General features: G+C 44.2%; 1 protein-coding gene across 2 annotated transcripts in view; it reads left to right on the top strand.

Annotated features, from left to right (window-relative positions):
* Fancc (FA complementation group C) overlaps window positions 1–24,818 on the top strand; it is a 129,535-nt gene that overhangs the window by 78,808 nt on the left and 25,909 nt on the right. For both annotated transcript variants that reach the window (XR_004769440.1, XM_027409661.2), the window contains exons 7-8: window positions 10,189–10,353; window positions 20,873–21,029. Coding sequence is in view for 1 of the 2 variants with exons in the window: in XM_027409661.2 (XP_027265462.1) it covers window positions 10,189–10,353; window positions 20,873–21,029 (322 nt within the window). In the remaining variant the exon portion in view is untranslated. The remainder of the gene's footprint in view (window positions 1–10,188; window positions 10,354–20,872; window positions 21,030–24,818) is intronic.

Below are 24,818 nucleotides of genomic sequence, written 5' to 3'. Positions count from 1 at the left end.
TTGTGACCTGTGGATTATAGACTTTGGGAAGACTTGCCTACCGTTGGCCCAAGGAACGCCGGGAAAGTCGATTCCATCGTCCTCTTGTCCATGGTCTGGAATACTTTGTACCAGTTGAGGTGAAGGGCAGGGTTGCTCAGTGACCAGCTTTGTCACTGACCCGAGATGAAGTTTCTTCAGTGCCCGTCAGTCTTCTCGGAGGAAATGGGGTGGGGCCAGCAGCTGGCCTATCTCTCTGTTACAAAAAGCTTTTTAACAAAACATTTTAAATGCCATATTCTCTAGATCTCTGAGCATTTGAGGGCTGTCTGTTTAGTATCTTAGTAGTTAAGTTTGCCTTTAGTTAGAGAAAAATTCCTTTTTGTAATAAAAGCTGTACCTTTGTAAAAGGCTTATAGGATAAACTGAGTGGTATAAATATTTTGTTAATTTGAATAGACTTTAAATGTTTATCATCATTTAAAGATATATAGCAATTTAGAAATATGAGACTTAATAGTTTAATTTAAGTTGTATATAGAGCTAGATAAGTATAAAGTTAAATTAGGTAAAGAGATAAGCAGGACTGGATAACAGTAAAGGGGGAGTCAAATTGTAATCTCTGATCCGTACATTGTAGCAAACAGACAGGAGATTTAAAGGGACAGAGTAGATTTAAACAGAGGGCCCTGGAAAGGCACAGTATTTAGTAAACAAGCCATGAATAACAGAGTCGGTGAAAGAAGAAATCATAGACAAAAAATAAAATAAAAGCAAAAAGATCTGGCAGAAATCAAAAATCCGGCAGACAGGTTTGCTGGATAGGCCGCTGGAGCTGTGCGTGCCTACAGGTAGGTCACATGACCAAAATGGCGGCAACCGTCAGCCGCTTTTGTCTGTTTACCTGCTTGTTGGATGAAACCAGAAAGGTCCCTCTATGCATTTCCCATGGGTGAGGCAGGTGGAGAACCGGCAAAAAGCTCCTCTACGGATGCACGTCTGCCCGTGGGAGTTGCCAGGGGCCTGGCCCCGAAGGGGACACAGCTGTCCCGAAACTGAAAAAGGACCCAGTGGTCCGAAGTGAAAAAAGCAAAAAAGCACCGCTCCTGGAGCGGGATCCCATGCCTGACCTTTAGGAAATGCACCCAACAAGTGAAAGAAATAAAAAGCAAGATGTCAGGTGGCAGTGCTTGCCGGTGGAAGTCATTGAACTGAGTGGGTAGGCCTAAGCTAGGTCATATGGTTATGACCAAGATGGCGGCCCCCAGGTTAGCACACGTGGCCGATGGCGACCCCCGTAACCACATTCTCAATTGCCAGAAAAGTTTCAAACCAGCAAACAAACAAAATGAAAACCAGCAAATAAACAAAACTCTCAGAGCATCTCAAGCAGACATTGCCAACCAAGAAGAAACAGTCAGAGAAAGAACAAACAGAACAATGAGGGACATTCTCAGGTGAAAGAAAGTTCCCACTGGGAGGCAGAACTCCGCTCATTTACCTACTTGCTGCCAATAACCGAAAGATCCCGTAAAAATGTATTTCCCGTGGGCAAGGCCGAAAAATGTACAGATCGCCCTGTCTGAGAGCACCCGGCCCGAAACCGAAAAATGGACCCAGATTGAACAGCGCTGGGTCTGCCCCATGGGAACAGTTTGGTTTTCTTACCGGATTGTAGCAAATAGGCAGATCAGTGAGTTTAAGAGATCCTTAGTTGGAAAGCGGCGAGTTGAGTTCCGGCATCTCAGGCTGTTGCAGGCAGGAGGAAGTGCCAGGAAAAGTGGAGATGGAAGTGGGCTATGAGTTCAGATTTTAGGATCTCCGAGATTTCCCGTGCTCCTGGCAGGAAAAGTTACAAAGAAAGAAAAACTATCCCACCAGTTAGCTTTGGGAGAGTGTCTACAGAGAGAGCCTAAACCAAGTCGGGCGCCAAAATGTTATTCTTTTGTTTAAAAAGAAGAAAAGAGAAATATTGAGACAGACATATTGACTATAAGTTTATTATAAGGCCCGGTAGAATGGGGAGACTAAGAAGAGGAACAGGGTAATGGCTGACCGCCATGGCCGGTCGCCATAGAGAGACAGAGCGGGGAAACAGAGAGAGGGGACAGAGAGCAGGAACAGGGGGAGAGAGCGAGAGAGAGGGCAGGGGCCTATCTTTTAAAGGGGTCCTCTGCACCTGCGTGCAGACTTCTTTCCCATGGAACCTTGGGCTGACCAGGGTATTGCCTGAGTGGATTCCACCAGGTAACAGGGGCAGGCCAGCATAATGCCTGAACCTTTCACATGCGACCAGAGAAATACACACCTGGAAAAATAGGGCATACAATGGCACATACAATTGTAATCCCAGAACTGGGGAACTGAGGACAGAAGGATCAGAAGGTCAGTGAGGTCACCCTCAGATACAAATCAAGTAGGAGACCCTCCCTCTGAAAACTAAAACGAAGCGAACAGCTGGCTACTGAGCAGATGAAAAGGCATTCAGCACCACACCCATTAGGAAGCATGCAAACCAGGACTACAGTGAAGGGTTGTTTGATACCCACCATGGTGACTACAAACAGAAGGACAAGGAAAGCCCCAAGGGCAATGAGGAGAGACTGGAGTCCTGTGTGCTGATTGTGGTGGTTAAAACTGGAGCAGCCACAGTGGAAAGCAAATTAGTGTTTTCTAGAAGAATGAAACAGAATTGTGGTGTGACACAGAAAATCCACTGCAATGTGTATTTCTCTTCTACTTTCCTTTCCTTTGCTTCAATAAAACACTCTGATGAAAAGCAAATTAGAGGAGAAGGGGCTTGTTTGACTTCCAGGTCACAGTCTGTTGCTGAGGATGAAGTCAAGGCAGGAACTTAAGCATGAACTTGGAGCTGAAATTATGAAGGAACCCTGCTTATTGGCTCACCCTCAGGATCCTGCACATGGAGTATATTCTTATGCATATTTTCATGCAGCCCTGACCACCTGCATAGGGATGGTGTCACCCACAGTAGCCTGGGCCCCCTCATCAATTAGTATCCGAGACATCTTTCACAGCCATCCATCCCCACAGGCTAGTCTGATTCGGGTAATCCTTAATTGAGACTCCCTTCTCAGGTGACTTTAAGTTGTGTCAAGTTGATGGCTCAAGTTAAGTAGGAAATTATCCTAAAATAATTAAAACAGGCGTCTGTATACCAGTCTTGTTCATTAACCATAGTTAATAAGCAAAATGTGTTTATGTTTCATGAAGTGTAAGTCCGTTGTAAAAAGAAACAAGTTGTATGTATGTATCAGCATGAGAGAGCATGTAAACATGCTTAGTAAAGCCAGTCTAACACAGAAGCAAATAGGTTTTTATTCCACATATGTGAAGTCCTAGAATAGGTAGATTTATTGGAATAGAAAGCAGAGCAGAAATCGGGAGAGAAAGGGAAGCTATGTCTAATGTGTTCGGTTTGTGGGGCCAGTGGATACCTTTGCATAAATAACAGTGGTGAGAAGGCGCATGTGAGCATATTTAGTGTTAGTCACTATCTATGTGTGCTTAGTAACTTATTTACATTTTGCTGCAATTAAAAATCTAAAGAGAAAATCAAGGTGACACTGCACACTCCAATGTGTAAAGTTTACCACACCCACTTTAATGTATCAGTGTATTCCATACACTGACCATGAGTGTGTGAACCAACACCACCACATTGATAAACAATGTAGCAGCTTATTACAGAGGATGATGTACGTATGCAGGATGGCTCAGTGGGGTAAGAGCATTTGCTGCTAAGCTTGGTGACCTGAGTCTGTCTCCAGGACCAGGATGGAAATGGCAGGGTTTTAAGCAGATCATTGCAGAAGAGGCAAGTGAATGGAGCGATAAACATGAAAGGAATGGCATAGTCACGATTTCAGAAGAATGGAAAGTAGAAAGCCCCAGATGTCATTCACTTTCCCGGTGCCTGTCTGGGTACAAAGAACAAAGCAGAGCCAGCTTGTCTCAAGTACAGAGATTCTGCAGTACCGGATACAGACACCAGAGGGAGAAAAAGATCACTGGCTCATGAAACTAAAACAGAGAAGACATTCTTCCTCCACTGCATAAAGTGAGCACAGCTGGAACTCAGACGGTTGTCTACAACAGTGATACAGCCAAAGCAAACTGTGTGCTCTCTACAAGAGTCCACCTTATAGGTTATCTTACTTTTATTTTTATAATCATTTTTAGCTATTTTAATCAGGTTTACTTTTCTTTAAAAATTTGAGTGTATTTATTTATTTATTTGAGTATAATATTTTCCTGCTCATACTTTAGACCCGCTTAGATAGTGACCCAGAGATTATTCATCTCTCATCATTTTTAAACTTTATTTTGACAAAGTCTCATGTATCCCAGGCTGGCCTCAAATTCAGTGTGTAGCTGTGATGACTTTGAATTTGTCTATATTCCCTGGTGCTGGGATGTCAAGTGCGTATCCCTGTGCTGGCTAATCTTATGTCAGTTTAACACAAGCTCCAGTTACCTGAAAAAAGGTGACATCAATTGAGAAACTGCTCCATAAGACCCAGCTATAAGGCATTTTCTAAGTTAGTGAGTGACAGGAAAGGGCTCAGTCCATTCTGGGTGGTGCCATCCCTGGGCTTGTGGTCCTGGATTCTATGAGATAGCAGGCTGAGCAAGCCACGAGAAGCAAGGCAGTAAGCAGCTCTTCTGCTGCTGTGTATCAGCTCCTGCCTCCAGGTTCCCACCCTGTTTGATTTCCTGTCCTGACTTACTTTGATGATGAACAGAAATATGGAAGTATAAGCCAAATAGACCCTTTCTTCCCCATGGTGATGTTTGGTCACGGTGTTCACAGCAATAGAAACCCTAACCTAGATGACCACCATACCCAGCTTATGTGGTGTCGGAGATCAAAGCCAGGGCTTTGTGCATCTTGGTTAGTACTCTACCAGCTGAACCACATCTTCAGGCTGAGGATCTTGCTTTAGATATAGGGACACGCAAAAACTGAAGATGAAGGGTCGATTGCCAAAAGACAGCAAAAGTATGGCGTACGTGTGTGTGTGTGTGTGTGTGTGTGTGTGTGTGTGTGTGTGTGTGTAGTCTGTCCATCTGTCTATCTATCTACCTACCTACCTACCTATCATCTATCATATCACTATTGTAAGAGATAAACTATATTATAGAAGGATAAAGGGATCCATTCACCAGAGATTTAAGTTGTAAAGATTTGTACATACAACAGAATGCCACAAATACAAAGCCTGCATTGATAGACTGATGGGAAAATAGAAAACAAGTAGAATTTTGACACTCCACTTTGAGTAAATGGATTGATTTTTTTCAGAGTGAAGAGTAGTAAGTAAATAGGACCAAGGCAGTGCTAAGAGACGTTGAGATGTACAGAGCACTCAAATAATAATAATAATAATAATAATAATAATAATAATAATAATAAGCACACTTTTCTCTTAGAGCATCCTCCAGGATAGGCCGTATTTTGGATCACAAAGCGTGCCTTAAAAGAAATGGAAAAAGAATGAAGTCATACCAGCCCTACTTTTTGATCACAGTGAAATGAAACTAGAAATCCATACAAAAGGAAAACTGGAGGGTTCACTAACATGTAAATTGGCTCATTTTAAAACAGCCAACAGTCAAAGTTATTTTGTGAAAGGAGAGAGGGACTGAGTAGGTAGGAAAGACAGCTGGCACTGACCAAGCACTGAATCTCAATGGCTGCAGTTTGTCTCTCCCAGGAAGGCTGGAAAAGGTGCATGATCAATGTCCTTAGCAATTTTAAAGTTGTTGAGCAGTGGTAGCACACACTTTTAATTCCCAGCACACAGGAGGCAGGGGCAGGAGGATCTCTGAGTTCAAGGCCAGGACAAGTTCCAGGACAGCCAGGGCTAAACAGAGAAGCCCTGTTGAGAAAAACAACAGACAATTTAAAGACTCTTATAGTTACCAAAATGCAGACAGATAGCCTTCTGAAAGTACTCATGGCATTTGTGGATCCAGCCCGAGACTTGCCAGACCTGGAGATCCATGTTCAAGGGGGCGTATGCAGTGCTTTTTAGAATGCATTACACTAAGTGTTAGACTCATCGCCAAAGTAGTATTCCAAATGACTTCTGCACAAGAACTGAACTGCAGAAGGCTTGAGGCTAAGTACACACCACTTGAAACATCCTTCCTGTAGGGTTGTCTGTAGCTTCCCAGCTGTCTGCGACAAACCATAGGACTGTACAGGAAGACAACTGCTTGGAAAGTCCAGAGTGTCATACCTTTTACCTGTTTGTAGCAAAGACCAGGTAGAATTATAAACATCTGTCACTGAATTGTTAATTTTTTTCTTAGTCACATGACTATCAGCCTCTATAAATCAAGCCATGGAGATTTTCTATCTCTGCATCTGAACTCATGACATCAATTTATGTTTTATGAAGATTTTGAAACTTGTGAAATGAACTTTAGTCACATGATAAAAAGTGAACAATGAATGAAGTCCCTTAGTGGAAACAAAGAAAAGAATGGTACAGCTTGCTCATTTGGGATTGTTTTGGAACCTTCAGCTACTTGTACTTAGGAAGTCATACCAGTGAAACGAATAATAACAGGTGTGTTTCATAAGTAGATGCGATTTTATAGATTCAGGTATGAACCAGAAAGTTTGTAGACCACTGTGCTGTTTCCAATTCCAAGGTTATGATTTGTGCAGCTAAAAACTTGGCAGATACCTTTGGATATGAAAGATAGTGTTGCTTTAGTTTATTACTGGTAGCATGGCTATGATGGCCCCATCAGGTTTGTTTGGCAGCTGTCTTTGAAGTTCTGTCATGGCACCATTTAGGCCTCAGGATAGCGATGCTGGGTTGCCATTAAAGCTCAGAGGGCAGCTGCACCTTAAGAATTTCCCGTTTGGGTTTGAGGCAGTGGTTTAGTTGGTAAAGTACTTGCTGTGCTAATAGGAGGACCTGAGTTTGATCCCCAGCATCCATATGGCACATGGTACATACTTGTAATCCTAGTCCTGGGGAAATGGAGACACACAGGTCTCTGAGGCCCATTGGCTGGCCAGCCTACTCTATTCAGTGAGCCCAGGTCCTCTTGTCTCAAAAAACAAGGTAGACAGCTGCACACACACCACACACATGACTTTTGACTCTTGTCCAAGGTTTCAAGGGACTAAGCTATTTATTTTTAATGGACAGGGAACAGAATTTCATGGTTTTTAGCTATTAAAAATCAAGACTTTAAAAGCTCATAAAGAGAGTCAAAGAGGAGCATATGATGCATCAAGTTACTTTTTAAAGTCAATATTCTGATAAGAATAAATGAACTCCATAGAAAGGTTGAATTTCCTTTGAAACTATATACCGACTCAACACACTCTGCAAACTTCCCAGTGAAAATTGTGTCTTACTCAATTACAAATTTCTTTGAGGGGGAAAAAAGCAAAAGAAAGATTATAGTAAGCAGAACTCGTGGAGCAAGTGAGGAAGACTTGAGATGGTCAGGGTTCCTGGGATGTCAGGCCAGCACTTGCATCCCGTGGACTCTGTGGATTCAGTGGGCAGTTGTCCCGTTTCTGTCCTGCACAGAGCTGCTGCTGCTAGGAAGCTACTAACCACAGTGATCACCATTCACCCACCGGTGTCATCACAGAGATCCATTAGTGGACTTTGCCGTGCTGAAGCAGTTACAAGGTGCAGCCTGGCACAAAGGGATACTGTTTCAGCTGACATTGTCCAGAAGCCTGTCCTGATGTGGTTAGTCAGAAGAGTTAGCATGTGGAGTGGTTGTCAGTGGTGGATTGTATCTACCACACTTAAATCCTGTATCTCCCTCTAGGAATTTAACTCATGATGCAAGAACAAGTTATTTAATTGGAGAATGAGTTGAAAATTTTGACTCATAGGGACAGAGAAACCATTCAGTTGACTTTGTTAAACTTGGACTGGAGATAGCCGAGAACACTGTACTCTGTAAGAGCTGTAAGTGCTCTTAACCTTTAGGTCACCCACCTCAAGAAAGAAATATAATATGTGAATACTTACACATGGGTGTGTGACCGGGGCTCAGACTGTGTGTATGATGGTGAAACATGAGAATGACCTTCCTGTCTGTCAGTGTATACATATGCTTAGTACTAGGCATGCATGTAAAAAGGGACATGGCAACTATATGTGTCACATTGTTGCTTAAAACCTGGGGCCAAATTTCTTATTTACGATTATGTGTGAAAACACTTGGGTGAGGGTCTGATGACTTTTGATTTTATCAGTTTAGAGTTTTGTGTAACATCTGTTTCTTCAGCATACCCTGTGTGTAGGGAGTCACTCCAGCATAAAGAATAAAGTTCTGAGAAAAACTGAAAAGGGCCTCTGTATCTCTTAAGGCTTGCGTGCCAGTGAAGATCCAGTCCCTTCAGTACAGTGCAGCTATGAGGGAACTCCTGAGAAAGAGTGAGAACTAGGAGAAGGTTCCTGCAGCTATGCTGACCTGGGTGCTCCCTGCTGAAAGACGCATCCTATAACATGCCTTGCCCAACGCTGAAGCCATTGACCTGGCAGAGCTGGTGAGCTCCTAGGACACTGCTGGGGTCCCCAGTCTCTAGTTTTTCTTCACCATAACTTGTTTAAAATGCTGCACACCACAGATGATGCACTGATAGGCAATGGTCAGAGCACTGCCACAAAGCAGCATCTCTGAGGCTCCTGTGACTCAAGGTGGCTAGCAGTAGTTCACAGGAGGCTGGACAACAGGCTTTCACTTAGAAGGGGAGTCCCTGCAAACGCCATAGCCAGCAGATCCAAATAAGACAAGAAGGAAATCTGGTTCAACATGACTTAATTAGCTGATGTTGGTTCAAACTTTTAGAGTCTGACACTGGGCAGTTTATTTTCTAGGCATTTAAATACAGTACAAATTTTGGGGAAAAAAGTTTACTGATAACAGTTATCTCAAGTCCCACGTGCATGTAGAGGAAGTTCAGGTGTGGTCTTGGTCATACAAATAAAATAGAGGTCACCACACTACAAAGTACATATGACATGTGTCCTCAGGATGGATGCTATGACCGAGAAGTGTAAGGTAACGCCGTAGTGAGGTATCCGCCCTGCCCACACCTGTAGTGTGGATGCCCAGTGGGGGCAAATCATTCACTCCCCATTAGCTGTGAGTGTCCCGCTGGGCTGCCAGCTGCAGAGGCATGGATAATGATTCATGGAACTAAGTTCAAATATTAAATACATTTTTCGGAGAGAAGTCATCACTTACACAAGAAGCAGATGGCCGCTGCAGGTTCCGGCTCCAAGAATCTGCCCAGGCTGTTCCCTGTGACCCGACTGCACTCAAGAAAGAGCAACCTGCCCAGACCCCAGACCTAAACTCACTCCCAGTCACGTCCTTACCTGTGACCATGCCCAACAGGTGTGGTCAGAGCTACAGGTACAGGAGGGGTGGATCTGTCACTGAATAAAGGTTTAGGAAGGAATTGTGGGAGACTCAGGTTAGGCCTGCTCTACAGATAGTGAAGGTCATCGGGTCATCAGGTTATTAACTACATCTGTTCTGCTCCCAGCCTTCTGGGTGGAAAACAGGTTCACATCACACATCCCTTCCGTTGAAGAGACAGGCCTGCATGTTTGACATTATTGGTCTCCCTAGTGCTTATCTGTGGGTACAAGGACCTTTTGCCTGCTATGGGAGACCACTCGGGCCATCATGGAAGGACTTTTGAGCAGTAACGTGAAGTTGAGAGGGCTGCTGAACTGTCTCTCATTGATAAGCAGTGGAATGAAACCGAGGCCGTAAGGAGACTGCTCCTGTGCAGCTGGAGGTGGTGGCGCGGTCTGAGCCAGGGGGTAGTGATGGAGGTGTTAAGCAGCTGCGGAGTTGACAGCACTCACTCCTGGATCAGGCAGGGCCAGTGTCTGCATTGGGGATCTGTGGAAGGCTTGGAGTTGTTTGGGCCTTGGTTTGTCAGATGTGTCTGCAGATAGATGTACAAATAAAATCCTTGTACAAATAAAGGACTCATTCACTCACGCTCAGCAGACTCGGGAATGGCAGTGACTGAGGAAGACCTGGCACACGCTGCTAGAGAAGATCTTTATTGGGCCAGCATGGGGGCCGTCACTGTCCTTTGCAGCAGAAGACGTTATGTGTTCTGGTACACATGGCTTTCTAATATGGGCCGTCACCTTTTACTCTTTTCTCCAACAGGATGGCTCCCGAGCGCATGATGTCCCTGTCACAAGTTTGTGTCCCTCTGGTTACTCTGCCTGATTTTGAACCACTGGTGGAGGCTCTACTTACTTACCATGGACGTGAACCTCAGGAAGCCCTCTCGCCAGAGTTCTTCGAAGCTGTAAATGAGGCCTTCTTGTCGTAAGTCCATCCGTCTTATCACCCAATTTGTTTTTCCTGGCTGTAGAATGTTGTGGTGTGGGGAAAAAATGACATTGTATTTAATGGTCTCAGTTTCCCATTTATTGATTGATTGATTGATTGATTGATTGATTTATGGAAGTTGGTCTTCTTCTTGTTCCATCTGGGTACCAATGATTGAACTCAAGCTAGGCATCAGGCTTGGCAGCAAGCATCTTTATGCTTGCTGTCCCTCACCCCAGCCCTCTGTTACAATAAATCTTTCTGCTAAAAGCCGCCTGAGCCCCACCGCCACGTGTGAGCTTTACGCCAGCCGCCCACCCGAGTTAGGGCCCAAATGAATACACAGAAACTTGTATTAGGTTCAAAGCTGCTTGGCCAATGACTAGGATTCTCATCTGTCAGCTCAGTCTTAACTATCATAAATCTATATATGTTATAAGACTTATCGGACGCCTTATTGGCGTCCCTCCTTGCCGGTGGATCACATCCCGCTGCTGGAGCAGGAGCAGAGGGAAAAAGGGGGACACTTCCTGTTTCTCCTTCTGAGTCTCCTTGCTATGTCACTTCCTGCCTGGATCAGCACTTCTCTACTACATTTCCCAGAATCCTCTTTGACTCCTAGTCCTAACTTGCTGTCTCATTGGCCAAACAGTATTTTATTTAACAATCAATAAGATAAACATACACAGAAGTACTTTCCCCATCAGCCCTCCCTCACCCCAGCCCTCCCTCACCCCAGCCCTCCCTCACCCCAGCCATCTTAGTTCCCTTCAATGCTCTTTAAGATCCCAAAGAGCTTTATGTGGGTTGTGCTTTCCAATATTTGTCCCATATGAAACCACACCCAGAAATTTAGGAAATGCTTATTGAGCTGGGGCAGAATACTTGCCCAGCACAAGGCATAGGTTTGATCCTCAGTCCTTCAAAGGGAGGGGAAGGAGGGAAGAGAAAGGGAGACTATTACTTCACAAGAAAGTTGCTTCATTTGAAAACAGTCATACAGGACTGCGGAGATGGCTTAGTAGGTGGGAACACTTGCTGAGGAAGCACAACTTCAGATCTTATCAACCACATAAAAGCTGTACATGGTTAGACATGTACAGTCTAACCTATACCTATAACTGTCCCAAACATCGGTGTGTGGGACAGAAAAGGTGGACCCCTAGGGCTCGTTGGTCAACCACTTTCAAAAGGGAAGAACCAGGTTCAGTTAAAGACCCTGTCTCAGGGAATAAGTTGGAGAGTGATACAACAGGTTACCTGTTGTCCCCGTTGGCTTCTGCACATGAGATGGAAGTGCACGCATCACCATTTTCATAATACAGGCAATATAATAATAATAATAGTGATAATAGTAACCATAAGCAATAACCATAGTAACAATAAACAGCGACCTTTTATAAGACACAGATAACCTGCTAGAGAGATAGCACTATTTTTACATCTTAGGAGTCTCTTTGCCTGGCATTGGAAAGCTGTGTTCGGTCTGTGGGATATACTGCTTTGGTGGAAATGCCAATCTCCACACAGCTGTGTAATTAGAAAGGCAGTGCTAGCTCAATAGCCACTGGAGATAGGAGTCAGTAGTTTTGAAACAGTCATGTTTTAAAAGTTAGTCGCAGTGTGGGATCTGAGGTTATATGAATGAGATTTTTATACTCTGTTATGTTAAAGCCCATTGACCCAGCCTGAGGTGATAGCTCACCTGTGAAGTGCTTGCCATGCAAGCATGAGCACATGAGTTTAGATCCCCAGCACCTAAGTAGAAAAGCCCCATCGTGGTGTTGTGAACCTGTAACCCTAGTGAAAGGCACTCAGACTGGAGGATCCCTGGGGCCACCTAGCTGGGTCAGAAGCTCCAGGCTAAGTTGGTGATTACAGAAGATACCTAGTGTCTAGCCTCTGCTTGTGCACATGTGCAGTATACATGCATGTACACACATGCACACAGTTCATATAGTGTTCATGATTTATTAAAGCCACTGGAGTTAGCTATAGAAGCTGGGCAGTGGTGGCACACACCTTTACTACCAGGAGTAAGAGGTAGATGGATCTCTCTGAGTTCAAGGCCACACTGACTACACCAAATAGATCCAGTCCTAAAAGAAACAGCTTACACAAAGGTGATCTCAGCACTAGGGAGGTGGAGACAGGGGTGATAAGGCTGGGGGGGAAAAAGAATAAAAGGAGGAGGAGACAGGATCTGAGAGCCTTTTGCCTCTGAGTATTTGTGGAGACAGGATTGCCATTTCAGTCGGGTAGAGCTAAGATCTACTGGCTTGTCTGCTTTGCCTCTCTGATCTTCAGCTGGAAGCTTGAACCCCCATGTCAGCCTCTGGGTCTTTTATTTCTCATGTTACAGTCATAGCCTGTTTTGTAGTTCAGGTCTTGTAGCTCCATATAGCTTTGCATCACGATGTGTGGCTCATTTGGAAAATCTCCATCCTTATCTTATGTTCCTAATGTTGGTGTATTCCATAATACAGTGAAAACTTAGAGCTGCTGTGCTGTCATCCTTGGTGACATGTCACAGAGTGTTGAAAAGCTGTCAAAAGTTTTCCATGGTTCTAATTTCTGTTTAAAAGCTTAAATTTGGGATGGCAAGATAACTCAGTCAGTGAAAGCCTGACAGCCTGTGTGGGATGTGGAATCCACAGTCGGAGGCTAGAACTGGCTTCCTGAACGTTGTCTTCTTCCTTTCACATAGGTGCCCTGGCACGTGTGCACTGTCACTGCACATGTACATAGTGGCGATAATAAAATAACTTATCTTAAAATAAAGAGTTTGCCTGGGAATCCTGCTGTCTCTGCATACCTTGCAGTGGGATTACAGGTGCATGCCACTACAAAGGGCTTAAAATGAGCAAAATAAACAAAAGTCCTCATTGCCTATCGTGGGCCACAGATTCTGTCCTTTTTTATTTTTATTTTTTTCTTAAGGGGGATCTGAATGCAGGGTTTAAATGAGTCCACCAGATCCAAGATGAATGATAAATAGGGAAACACTTACTCAGATAATAAATAACCCCTGTGATCTTCCTGCTCCAGTAAATGCAGTCTCTGCCCTTCTGATGCTCTCCACAACCCAAGAGAGCGTGAGACAGCCCCTCCTCAGCCTTATAATGAGTCATGTCTGCACTTGAAACCACGTCCAAAGGGTGGTTCACTGGCAAGGCAAGATGCCATTACAGGGACCTGGTAATTTTGTTAGTTGTTAGGAAGGTCTGTGCCTCATACTTACGTGAGTGACCATTGTTGGTGGATTGTCATTCTTTCAAGCCACTGCCTATGGAATGAAAGTGTCACTTGAAGCAAGAGCTCACACCTGCACTGGAGTGCTTCTCTGCAGACAGAACAGGCTGGCGCTGGGTGTCTCACTTTCTCTTTTACCATGAAAAATTTCTAAAACTCTTCTCAAGAGTGATAATTAACAAAATCTGCATTTTGTACAGTTCCATCAAATGTTCCTGTTGAACATGTAAACAAGGCATGCCCCTGTGAAGGCGCGGGAAAGGATGAGGGCGCAGGGTGACAGTGAGGTGCAGTAACTGTCTCTGATCACCCAGTACAAAGCTGGCCTGCTGTTGCTTTTGCACTGATGGGTGCAGTGGTTCAGGAGCATCGTGAGACCCCAGTTACCCAGCACTTTATATGTCTATGGCTAAGTTTCACAGGGAAGGTCTTAGTGCTTGGCTGATATTGCCAGCACTTGCAGCCAGGTCTGGAAGGTCACAGCCCATGGAGACCCTGATGATCTGTAGCATCTTCCTTTAAATCACCAGATTCCTTTTTATTACTCTCAATGACCATTGGAAACCATTGGAAGTCACTCTCCACTGATGCCACAGTGAACCTGCACTATGATAGCATGTAAGCATGGCGCTACAGAAGACACAGGACAGTGAATGCCAGCTGCTGTGAAGTTGAGACAAGACAGCGTTCCTTGGTCCTGCTCTCATTTGTGTGTGCACGTGCTCTGGAGCAGATACCTGTGCCTCCCAGCCAAGTGATGGGAGTGCAAATCTTCTAATCCCCCTTTAAGTCAACCATCCATTCTTAAATTTAAGAAAATGTACTATATACTTCATTGTGTATGAAACATGGTAAATTATAATATAATGCAAATCATACATTAAAATATGTAACTATAAAATATATACTGCATCTTGATAAAACATCTTATTTAAAATATATAATTATCCAAAATAATTCAGATAAAAATTTAGAAAACTTTCAAGAGTTTTTTAGATTTATTTTTCTTTTATATGTATGAATAATGTTTTGCCTGCATACATGTATGCGTGTGCCTCTTGGATCCCCTGGAACGGAGGTTACAGGTGGTGGTGAGGCACCTTGTAGGTTCTGGGAAGCAAACCTGAGTCCTTTGCAAGAGCTACACACATGTTCTCAACCATTGAGCCATCTCTCCAGCCCCCTTCAAAGGCTTAGAGATACATTATTGCAAACAAATAAAAGGAATGTGTACTTTCATTTTATTACATTGCCATGTAGGCCCAAAGGAAAACATCAGAGTATTTAAAATACTCATTTTTAATACTAATAGATTACAAGATTTATATCAGGCATATCCAGACATGGCAACAACATAGTAGAAGAAAAAGAATAAGCTTTAAATGAATCTCTGAAAATATACACAAATGCCCTAAATATTCTTTCTGTGAACTCTTTCTTTCTTTGGTTAGTTTGTTTGGGTTTTTCTTTCTTTTTTTTTTTTTTAAGATTTTATTTATTTATTATGTATCCATTCTTCTACCTGCAGGCCAGCAGAGGGCACCAGATCTCATTCAAGGTGGTTGTGAGCCACCATGTGATTGCTGGGAATTGAACTCAGGACCTTTGGAAGAATAGTCAGTGCTCTTAACCACTGAGCCATCTCTCCAGCCCCAGGATTCTTCTTCAAATATAAAAATATACAAACATTCCTTTGCGTGCCAGAGAAGTAGCATCATTAGCTATGGTGTACTCACTGTGCAGCTCCCCTATACACTCATGAGCATGAGGACTATAAGTGTAGCCCAGTGGTAGACCACTTGCCCAGCCCTGGTTCAGTGGGGGAGGAGGGTGGAGGAGGGGCCAGCATTGTTATGAAAACAGCTGTGAGTCTGAATTGCCCTGCCCACAAGGTTATTGTGGACTCCACACTGAGCTGTGGCTGGGAGTGAAGTCTCTACAGTGTTTGGACCAGGGTTTCTTTTTCATGGAGGTTTCTAGATTCTACAAAGAACATTGATGTGATTTTAAAATATTTACTACTATGTTCCTTTAATTTGTTAAAAGCACAGTGCTTTAAAAAGCATTTTATTAGTATATTTTCCTCAATTCTTGGTTATTTAAATGACTTTAGACAGAAAATGGGAATTGCTAAACATATAAGCATTTTTTTTTTTCCAAAACAGACCTTTTAAGGCCGACAAGATGGCTTAAGGGGTAAGAGCCCTTGGCAGCCAAGCCTGGTGACCCAAGTTCATTCTCAAACTGAAGGAAAAGACAGAACCAACTCCTGCAAATTGTCCTCTAACCTCTACATGTGTTCTGTGGTGTGCCCATGCCCCCACACAATAAATACTTAAATAATACATAAATAAATGTAAAAAAATAAAACCCTAAAAGCCATATATAATGCCACCAGTATTATATCTGAAGTTGTTATCAGGGCCTAAGTTCTCCTGTTTTGTAACTTCTTTTTCCCCCTAGTTTGTTAGAATCAGAGTTCAAAGCTCCGTATTATGTTTGGTTCATGAGTTCCTTTACATTTCTTTCCAGGTGTGGAGTGGTTTTGCAAAGTATTTGTTAAAACAATAAGCCTTGCTCCACTTTTGGGCTGCATAACATGTGGCCCTCTCTGATGTGGTGAAGGATGCCAGCCCCTCCCACCAGGATGTAGCCTGGGAGTTGTGTCAGCCTATGCTCAGCTCCTTGGTGCTCTCTGTTGTGGTCTGTTATGTATCCATGTCCTCCTAACAGCTGTTAGTAGTAGAGTCCAGTGTGTTCGTAATAATAAAGTAAGTCTAGTTATTCTCACTTTTCTTCCTTTGTGGTTTAATGGTGTGTGTGTGTGTGTGTGTGTGTGTGTGTGTGTGAGAGAGAGAGAGAGAGAGAGAGAGAGAGAGAGAGAGAGAGAGAGAGTGTGTGTGTGTGTGTGTGTGTGTGTGTGTGTGTGTGTGTGTGTGTGTTGCTTGTTTCATCTTCTGTATATGTAGGGAGACACCGTAACCACGCCTCCTAAAGGCTGGCTACAGGTGTGCCTGACCACGCCTGTCAGGGCATGGTCAAGTGAGATCAGGATGATGCGTGTTAGGTTCTTAACAACTGTTGCAGATGGGAGCCTCTGCTTGTGAGAAGGAGCGAGAAGCTTTCATCAGTTGAGGAGGAGCCTGGGGTGAACCAAGATAGAAAAGTTGAGGTTATAAAACCATTAGTGGAGGAAACTGAGAGTGCAATCAGAGCTACATTCATGCTTGGGACCTCTGGGACCAGCCCTCCAGTGGCACTGAGGACACAGGAGCCTGAAATAGAACTCTCCAGCGAGCCTCGGCCTAATGAAGAATGTCTTCAGATACTGGAGAGTGCCGAGAAAGGTGCAAAGTTCCTTAGCGATGCAGAAATCATCCGGTTGGTCAATGCCAAGCACATCCCAGCCTACAAATTGGGAACTCTAATGGAAACTCATGAACATGGTGGATCTATTCACCCTTTAAGAACCTAACACGAGTCATCCTGACCTCACCTTGACCACGCCCAGCCCTTAGGAGGTGTGGCTACGATGTCTCCCTACATGTATAAACTCTAAAAGTGATTTGGCCTCAGGAAAGATACCTTACGTTATCTGGGGAAGACTTCATCAGGTGTGTGGGTTGGCCTAAGGAGAACAGAATCTTTATATGCTACAGCTTTCTGTCCACCTGTGAGTACACCTGTTTGTTCAGCTCTACTCTGTGATCTAGCAGCATTTGCTGTGTGGCCCTGTGTATGCATTTGAGGCATTTCTTACTCTCTAGCTATTGTCTTTTGTTTTGAAACCTTGTCGGTCATCAGTGGGTCTTCTCGTTCATTTCAGGTGTCCTGTTGTTGCATTTGGGAAATGAAGACTTCAAAAGAGGAGGGAGGCCCTGGTAGAGTGTTTCCATTTTCCATATATAACTCCTAACATTTATATATACAGTACATACTTCCTTTTTTGTGGAAGCTGATAGTCCAGAGAAGGCTAAGCTGTTTAATGTTTTCAAAAAAGGTCAAAACAAGAACTAAGTTTGGCAGTTCACACTTGTAATCCCAGCAGTGAGGAAACTGACACAGGAGGAGTGCCACAAATCAAAGCTAGCCTGGGCTGTACCAAGACTCTGTCTGAGAAAAAAAAAAAAAAAAAAAAAAAAACCAACTAACCAAACAAAGCGAAACATCAAAGCATAATTTCATGGTTAAAATCTGAAAATCTGGGGCCTGGCAAGATGGCTCAAAGCTAAGAGCACACAAGTGCTCTTGCAGAGAACTCGAGTTTAGTTCAGAGCATCCATGTTGGCAGCTCACAACCACCTGTAATTCCAGCTCCAGGGTGATACAATTGATGCCCTCTTCCAGCCTCTGTGGACACCTGCACACACATGCACACCCCCACAAACAGACACGCATCCATATAAATAAACACGAAAAGTTGAAGTCATCTTTCCTATCTTCTTCAATCCTTTGCCAAAATTTACTCAGGATGCCTGAATTTTGAAAAGTCCTCCATTGTGTTTGTTATTCGTGGATCCTGAATGATCATGATCTGCAGCTTAGTCCTTGAGGTTCTAATGGCTTTCCCACCAACTCCACCTTTCACACAACACAGCCCAAGTTTCTCATTGTGTCCAGCCCCTGCCCCCGCTTCTTTTGGACAAGAGTTGGATTAAAGCAAACCACCTTGGCATCTTTTGTAAACCCCAATAGCAGTTTCGGACAGCACTGACCAGTAGGCATGGTGCCCGGAGCCCAAGCTGAGGACCTGCCTGCCTTGCTCTCATTTCGCTTACGATAGAGCATTCTCCCTCAGCAACTAATAACGTTTATTTGGTTTGGAAACTTAGGTCTCCTAATCCACAAGAGACAGACTGTCCAGAAATGCTGGGTGGTCCTCAGCGTGTCCAATTCCAACAGCTTCAGACCAGCACGTCAGCCCAGCAACTGCCTCAGCTGGAGCCTTTCCATGGATGCTTTCCTGTGGAGAGCCATCCGCCACATGTCCACAAAGGAGGCTGATTCAGTGAGCCATGCAGACTGATGCTCCACACCCTGCACCCTCCCAGCTTGAACAGTTCCCCACATGGCTGTGTGGCCTTCTAGAAACCACAGCTTGCCTGTGTTCAGCTTCTCCACTGCTTACCACAGCACATAGCGGAATTCCTGTGCTTTATAATTGGTTGGGCGTCTTTGGCCTTGGCTTCCAAATACAGTCACGGATTTCCAGAAATGGGCAGTCTGTTTCCTCTAAACAACTCATGCTGGTTCCCCTTTGTGGTTTAGATAACCTAGAGGAACCTTTTAATTTCTTGACTTAAATGTGGAGCCTAACTTTTTATAAAACTCATCCCTGGGATGAATTTAGGCAAGCTACAGATTGCCTAAAATCCTTCAGAGGTGGGAGGGCTGCTGAGGTTCTTTTGTCTTTCGTTAATCTGTGGGCTGTTAGTAATTGAGTGTGTCATGTCCTCAAAAACATGGGGGTGGGGTGGGGGGAGGGCTGGTGGTGGCATGCAGAGGTTTCTTTCCCTGTGCTGGAAGCAGATGAAAGAAGAAATGGACGCATGTCTTCCATGTTACGACAGAGTAAGAAATGTATGTGTGGTCTCTGTCCAGGCTTATAAAACTTCGGGATTTCCCGAGTGATAGGGGTAAGGGAGCCATCTTTTGGTACAAGGAGCCCTTTCCAATCATATGTGAGTTTAGGCTAAGGGGCAGGTCTGCTGGGTCCCCGAAGCTTCAGGATCAGGGCTAGCAGCAGAGCCACCAGCCTGGTGACCACCAGAACTGGGTGTAATTAGTAATTACCAGGAGCTGGCGGTGACATCAACTCAACCACAGGGTTTGAAAAGCATCCAGGTGAACACAAAGACTTTGCCGACTTTTGTACCCAGAGAGGGCATAGAAACCCCAAGCCCATCCCCCATGTGTCTGTGGGTCTCTCTTGTCAGCCCATTCTTAGTTGTTTCTTTTGTAATGAATTGCTGATGGTTGTAAGTAGAGTATTATTGTAAATTCTGAGCTGCTTTACCAAATGGTCACACCCAAAACTGTTTTTAGCCAGAAGACTTGTTGTTTGTGGATGAGTCTTTTACTGATGAATGTAGTAACCGTGGGTAGCTGGCATCAGAGTCAGACTGAAGCAGTAACATCAACGGGGTATCCAGAGAGACAGAGAGGAGGTTGGCATGGAAGAAAACTTGTATACAGTTGGTGAGAGATGTGTGTAAGTACAGTTAGCTCCTGGCAGCATCGATGACCACAAAAGGCGACTGTGTGACATGTGGTAACCAAATGACTAATAAGTTAGAACACAACACTTTTGAGAGTGAGAGGCATTCCTCTTTATAGTTATGAGCTTGTCACACACGAGCTGGGGTATGTCTTTACTCCATAGTTGAGGAGGCTCAGGTGCCAATGGCATGCTGAGCAGCACCTCCACCCAGGAAGTGCCCTCCCCCAAGTTAAAAGCTGGGAGTACTCCCTGACATGCCTATAACTCCCAGGAGAGTGAGTGTGTGGGGGGTGGGCAGGGGGATGCTATGGAGACAGGAGAATGGCTGTGCTAGCTGGATGCCAGCCTAGCAAAAATAAAGAAAAAGAAAAATCAAAACAACCATGTACTATAGGTTCAGGAATAGACCCTGTTTCAAAGGAGTAAGGCAGAGAGTGATAGAGAAGAGATCCTATGTCACCCTCTGGCCTCTACACATACAAATGCATGGCAATACACACATGTACATATATACCACACTTAAACTACACACAAAAGACAGGAAACTGAAATAAAGCTGCATGGCATGATTTGGCTATAACAGGTTCATTGTGCACCAACTGGGCCATGTCCCATCAAGACTTGCATTCACATTTATCTATCTCGTATTCACAGTGTGGTCTTGCTGTGTATTACACGTGTGTTGCTACACTGGCTCCTTCTAGCCACTTTTGCAGATAAGTCAACTGGAGCTATGGAGGGCCAAGTAACTTCCATAGGGCTACGGACTCAATCCAGGTCTCAGTCTCCTTCTGATGTTTAAAACATGGCATGCCTTTTATCTTTGAAGCAATCTTCATTTTCTGAGTGTTCCTTTGAGTTCTTAGGTGGGTGATTGTCATGGCATTTTGCAAATAGGTGCATAATATCGACTGCTGCCAAGACCATGTTGAGAAGCTTCACACACTTGATCAGTAATTGCCATTTGAACATTGAACTTTTTGTTTTTTTTTCCTTTTCAGTAATCTATTTCTGTTTAACCTTCTGCTTGTTTCTTGCTCAAAGGAAAAAGATGATTCTGCCTACGTCCTCTGTGGTCAGCCTCTGGTTTCGCCATCTCCCAAGTCTTGAAAAAGCAACTCTGCATCTTTTTGAAAAGCTGTTCTCCAGCAAGAGAAATCGCCTGGGAGAGGTGGAGTGCTGTATAAAAGAGTCATTGCTGGTACGTCCTGGGCTTTGGTGACAGAAGTAAAAAATATGATCAGAGCAGGGGGCCAGAAGCATCTTTTGTTACGATTAGAAGCATCCTTATTTACATCTCTGTGTGTGTGCGTGTATGTGTGTGTGTGATGTATATGAGTGTGAGTGTGTGTGTGTGTGTGTGTGTGTGTGTGTGTGTGTGTGTGTTTTGACTCCAGCCACCTCCTGATGCTAAGGAGGTTCAGCTGCTTTCCTGTATTTGCCCTATTCCATCACATTGCCCAATTTCACAGGAGAGAACAGACAGGCCATGTCCTCACCTATGGCATGTGAAGAATGTGGTTCCCAGGGGTCTGAAGAGGCCAGAGATGCAGAATAGGCTTTTTAAAAATAGATTCTCATTTTAACATATTGTAGATGAGAGAGACAGACAGACAGACAGACAGACAGACAGACAGACAGACAGACAGAGAATATACAAACTTAGAAAGTGAACGTATAGCTCTTCATGAGAAGAAAGCAGAGTATTCAAGAGAAACAAGCTCAGAAAAATGTTTAGAGCAACAAAACCAGTTAGACTTGTGTAAGTTTTCTTTTGGGTGCAGCCCCTGTGTACAGAAGTTCCCACGCCCTTCAAGGGCACTAATTCTCAGTACCAGTGACCAGACTTCCAGGCAGTGGTCAGGGCCTGGTCAGTCGGAGTGTCTGCCTTTAGTGGGGTTAGAGAAGTCCCCAGGGGAAAAAAAATACCCAAACTATACATCACACAATATGTGGTGACAATTTCGCTCTAAGAATCATGTTTTCCCCAGAACCTCTTATTTAATGCAGTGACAGGCTGACAAAAGTGTGTTTCAAATGAACTGCTTTCTTATAAGATACATAAAAAGAAGAATAAGCAAAAGGTGTGTGTGTCTGTGTGTAAGCAAACTAAACTGAGCACAGTGGTTCACTGACTTGTTCAAGTTCTCAGAAGGCACAAATGGAGAGTTAGTTGAACCTAGTTTAAAATCAGTTTGGTTGGTGGGGGGCAAAATGTCTTGGTGGATAAAGTTGCTTGTTGTCCAAGTCTGACAACGTGAGTTCAATACCCAGGACCCACATGGCAAAAGGAGATAACAAACTACACAGATAGTTCCACACATGCTGTGGCATGTACCACCACCCCTAATAAATAAAGTGCAACTTAAAGACAGCTTGGGCAACATAGCAAGACCACATTAAAAATATGAAAGAGATTTACTGTGCACAGAGTGCTAATAAGAAACCAGCCAGTGTCCACAGAATAAACTGCCCACCAGGAGACCAGTTCCTTCAGACAACAGGCCTAGATTTTGGTGAAGTCCTCAGTGGATTTAAAGAACTTGTTCACCTAGGCAGACCTGTAGCTGCCAGTGCCTGTTGAATGTGCATGCTCACAAGGCAGAATCACGGTTACTTGTGTCTCAAATGCAATCTGCAGGCAGCAATATTTCCTCTTCTACAAGGTGTTTTATCTCAGTTTCCTAGTGTCAGGTTTTGGAGTGAAAGGTCCAGGACACCAACTGTCTCATTTGCATATCCACACACACTTGTCACTGTGGCTTTCGGCCACCCAGCATGGTTACAGAGAGGAGTTTCTGCTGTCAGAGTAGTCAGGTGAGTCGAATTTGAACTGTGCAGTGGTGACGCATGCCTTTAATCCCAGCGCTTGGGAGACAGAGGCAGGCAGATCTCTGTGAGTTTGAGGCCAGCCTGGTCTACAAAGTGAGTTCCAGGATAGCCTCCAAAGCTACACAGAGAAACCATCTTGAAAATCCCATGTTCCCAAGAATCATAATGTGGCTAAAGAGAACAGCATTGCAGATGTGGTGGGGACCCACACCTTACAGGAACCCCAGAGGCCTCCTCTGTGTTCTCAATGGTTCTTATGACCTGGGGTATCTGATGGAGGCAGTGCGTTCCCATAGCAGTGCAGAACAGTGATAGCTCAACTCAAGGGCCATGAAAATGCGAGAGCAGGCATCTGCCATGGTCATGGTCTAGACTGAGGAAGGTGCTAAGAATGCCGGCTGATTTTCAGATTGGAGACTGTAAGGGAATTAGTCATGGGCAGCAGTTGCTTGAATTCTCTCTCACCACACGTGCATGATTGCTACTTCTCACCATTTTCAAAAGTTATATGGAATTTTAAAGAGCAGCTTCCTTACAGAGCCTGTAGATCATCTATAAGCCCTCTGACAGCCCCTTCCAGGTTAAGGTAGTCTAAGTTACTTTATCTGGTAAATGTCTTTGTTTCTAAATTAAATGTGCACATGGTGACTTCTTATTTTATCTCTGGTCTGCCTGGCTCTCAGTGCAAAATGATGACAGAGTTATTTGCTTCCAGGCTGCTTATCACTGTCGTTTACATCTTCCCTCAGTGGCAAGCTTCCCAGTCCCATGGACTGTCTGTGACTGTTGATGCCATGGCTTCTTTTCTGAACCTTGTCTGCTTCTGTTTTACCTGGAGCCCTTAGCCCAACCATCTTTAGTGAGCACAGGAAAAGTGTCGTCCCCATTAGACACAGTATTGAGAGAACCTCAGACTCCTAGTCAAGGAGCTTAGAAGCCGTTTATCAGGATCATGTGTGGGAAGCTTCAGAACTTTTATTATTGTTGACGAGGGATTTGAGGGGGTGTGACTTGGTTTAATTTATTGTGGCATTGCCAGGATGTGACCTCTCTATGCCTTGTGGTTCATGGAGGTAATTTCAATACAGACAACAAGCTGGGAGCCTCTGATTGGCTGAGGTGGTTCTCCTCCACTATACTGAGCCTACAAAGCCAGAGAGCCCAGCAGGGTAGAAAAAGCCCGTGACCTGGCTGAGTGATTACAGGGGTAACTTGAAGAACCTGCTTCCTAATTGCATCATCTGATTCACTTATCACAGGGCAGCATCTTTGAGCATTGACAGGGCCATTTGCAGTATCAGATCTGTAAGACTCAGCTTGACTGCTCCATTTTTTGCTGCCCAAGAAACCTGATGCCAATTGCATTAGTGCTAGATTCTGACAGTAATTAAAGTGTGATGGTCTACATAACTTTGTTTTGTGTGGAACACTGTTAATTATATTCCCATCTCTTGGGACTATCAAGAATGATTCCTGGAAATTCTATAGTTACCCAAATGTAGCAAAAACAAAAGATAAAAGTGCTGTGCTAAGTGTAGTGACCTCCCTGAACGTCCTTTGGCCTTTTGGAGACTTAAGAGGACTGGCAGTTTCTGGTAAGAAAATGAATAGTGAGAGAGACTACCTGAATGCACCTTAATTCCTAACGAGATGTGTGTGCATGCACATGCATGAGACTTGAGAAGTAAAAATGCATTCCCAAACCTGCTTGTGTTTGAGATTCAACCTTTGGCTTCTTTACCCTGGATTGTCCCCAAGATCATGACTGCCTGCCATAGTTGGTGGCCCCAGATAAATCAGGGTATTAACCCCAGTTTGTCATTTACTGTGCAGACTAAAAGTTTCAAAGACAGATGGTCTTGTGTTTCCTTTGACAGAGCAGTCACCAGGAGACCGTAATCCGTAGCCTCAGACCTGACCTTAAAAACTGACGTCAGGGGAAGCAGTGAAAGCCACTTGCTAATTATGCGGCCCTTTTGGCACGATGCTCTTTGCCCAGGCTGGCCTTGCATCAAGGAGGCTGTTTTCCTGTTACAGTTCTGTGTGTGGAGCCCAGAAAGCTATTGTTTAGGCCCCCAATTTGAATGAAAAGGGGCTGCTGGATGGTAGGGTGGCCTGTGCTTGGCTGCTGCACTGTGCTACGTGCCAGAACCAGGGG

The sequence above is a fragment of the Cricetulus griseus genome, chromosome 3 (genome assembly GCF_003668045.3).
Source record: "Cricetulus griseus strain 17A/GY chromosome 3, alternate assembly CriGri-PICRH-1.0, whole genome shotgun sequence".
NCBI lineage: Eukaryota > Metazoa > Chordata > Mammalia > Rodentia > Cricetidae > Cricetulus > Cricetulus griseus.
The sequence above is the reverse complement of the archived record's forward strand: the minus strand, read 5'-3'. Positions and strand labels throughout refer to the sequence as shown.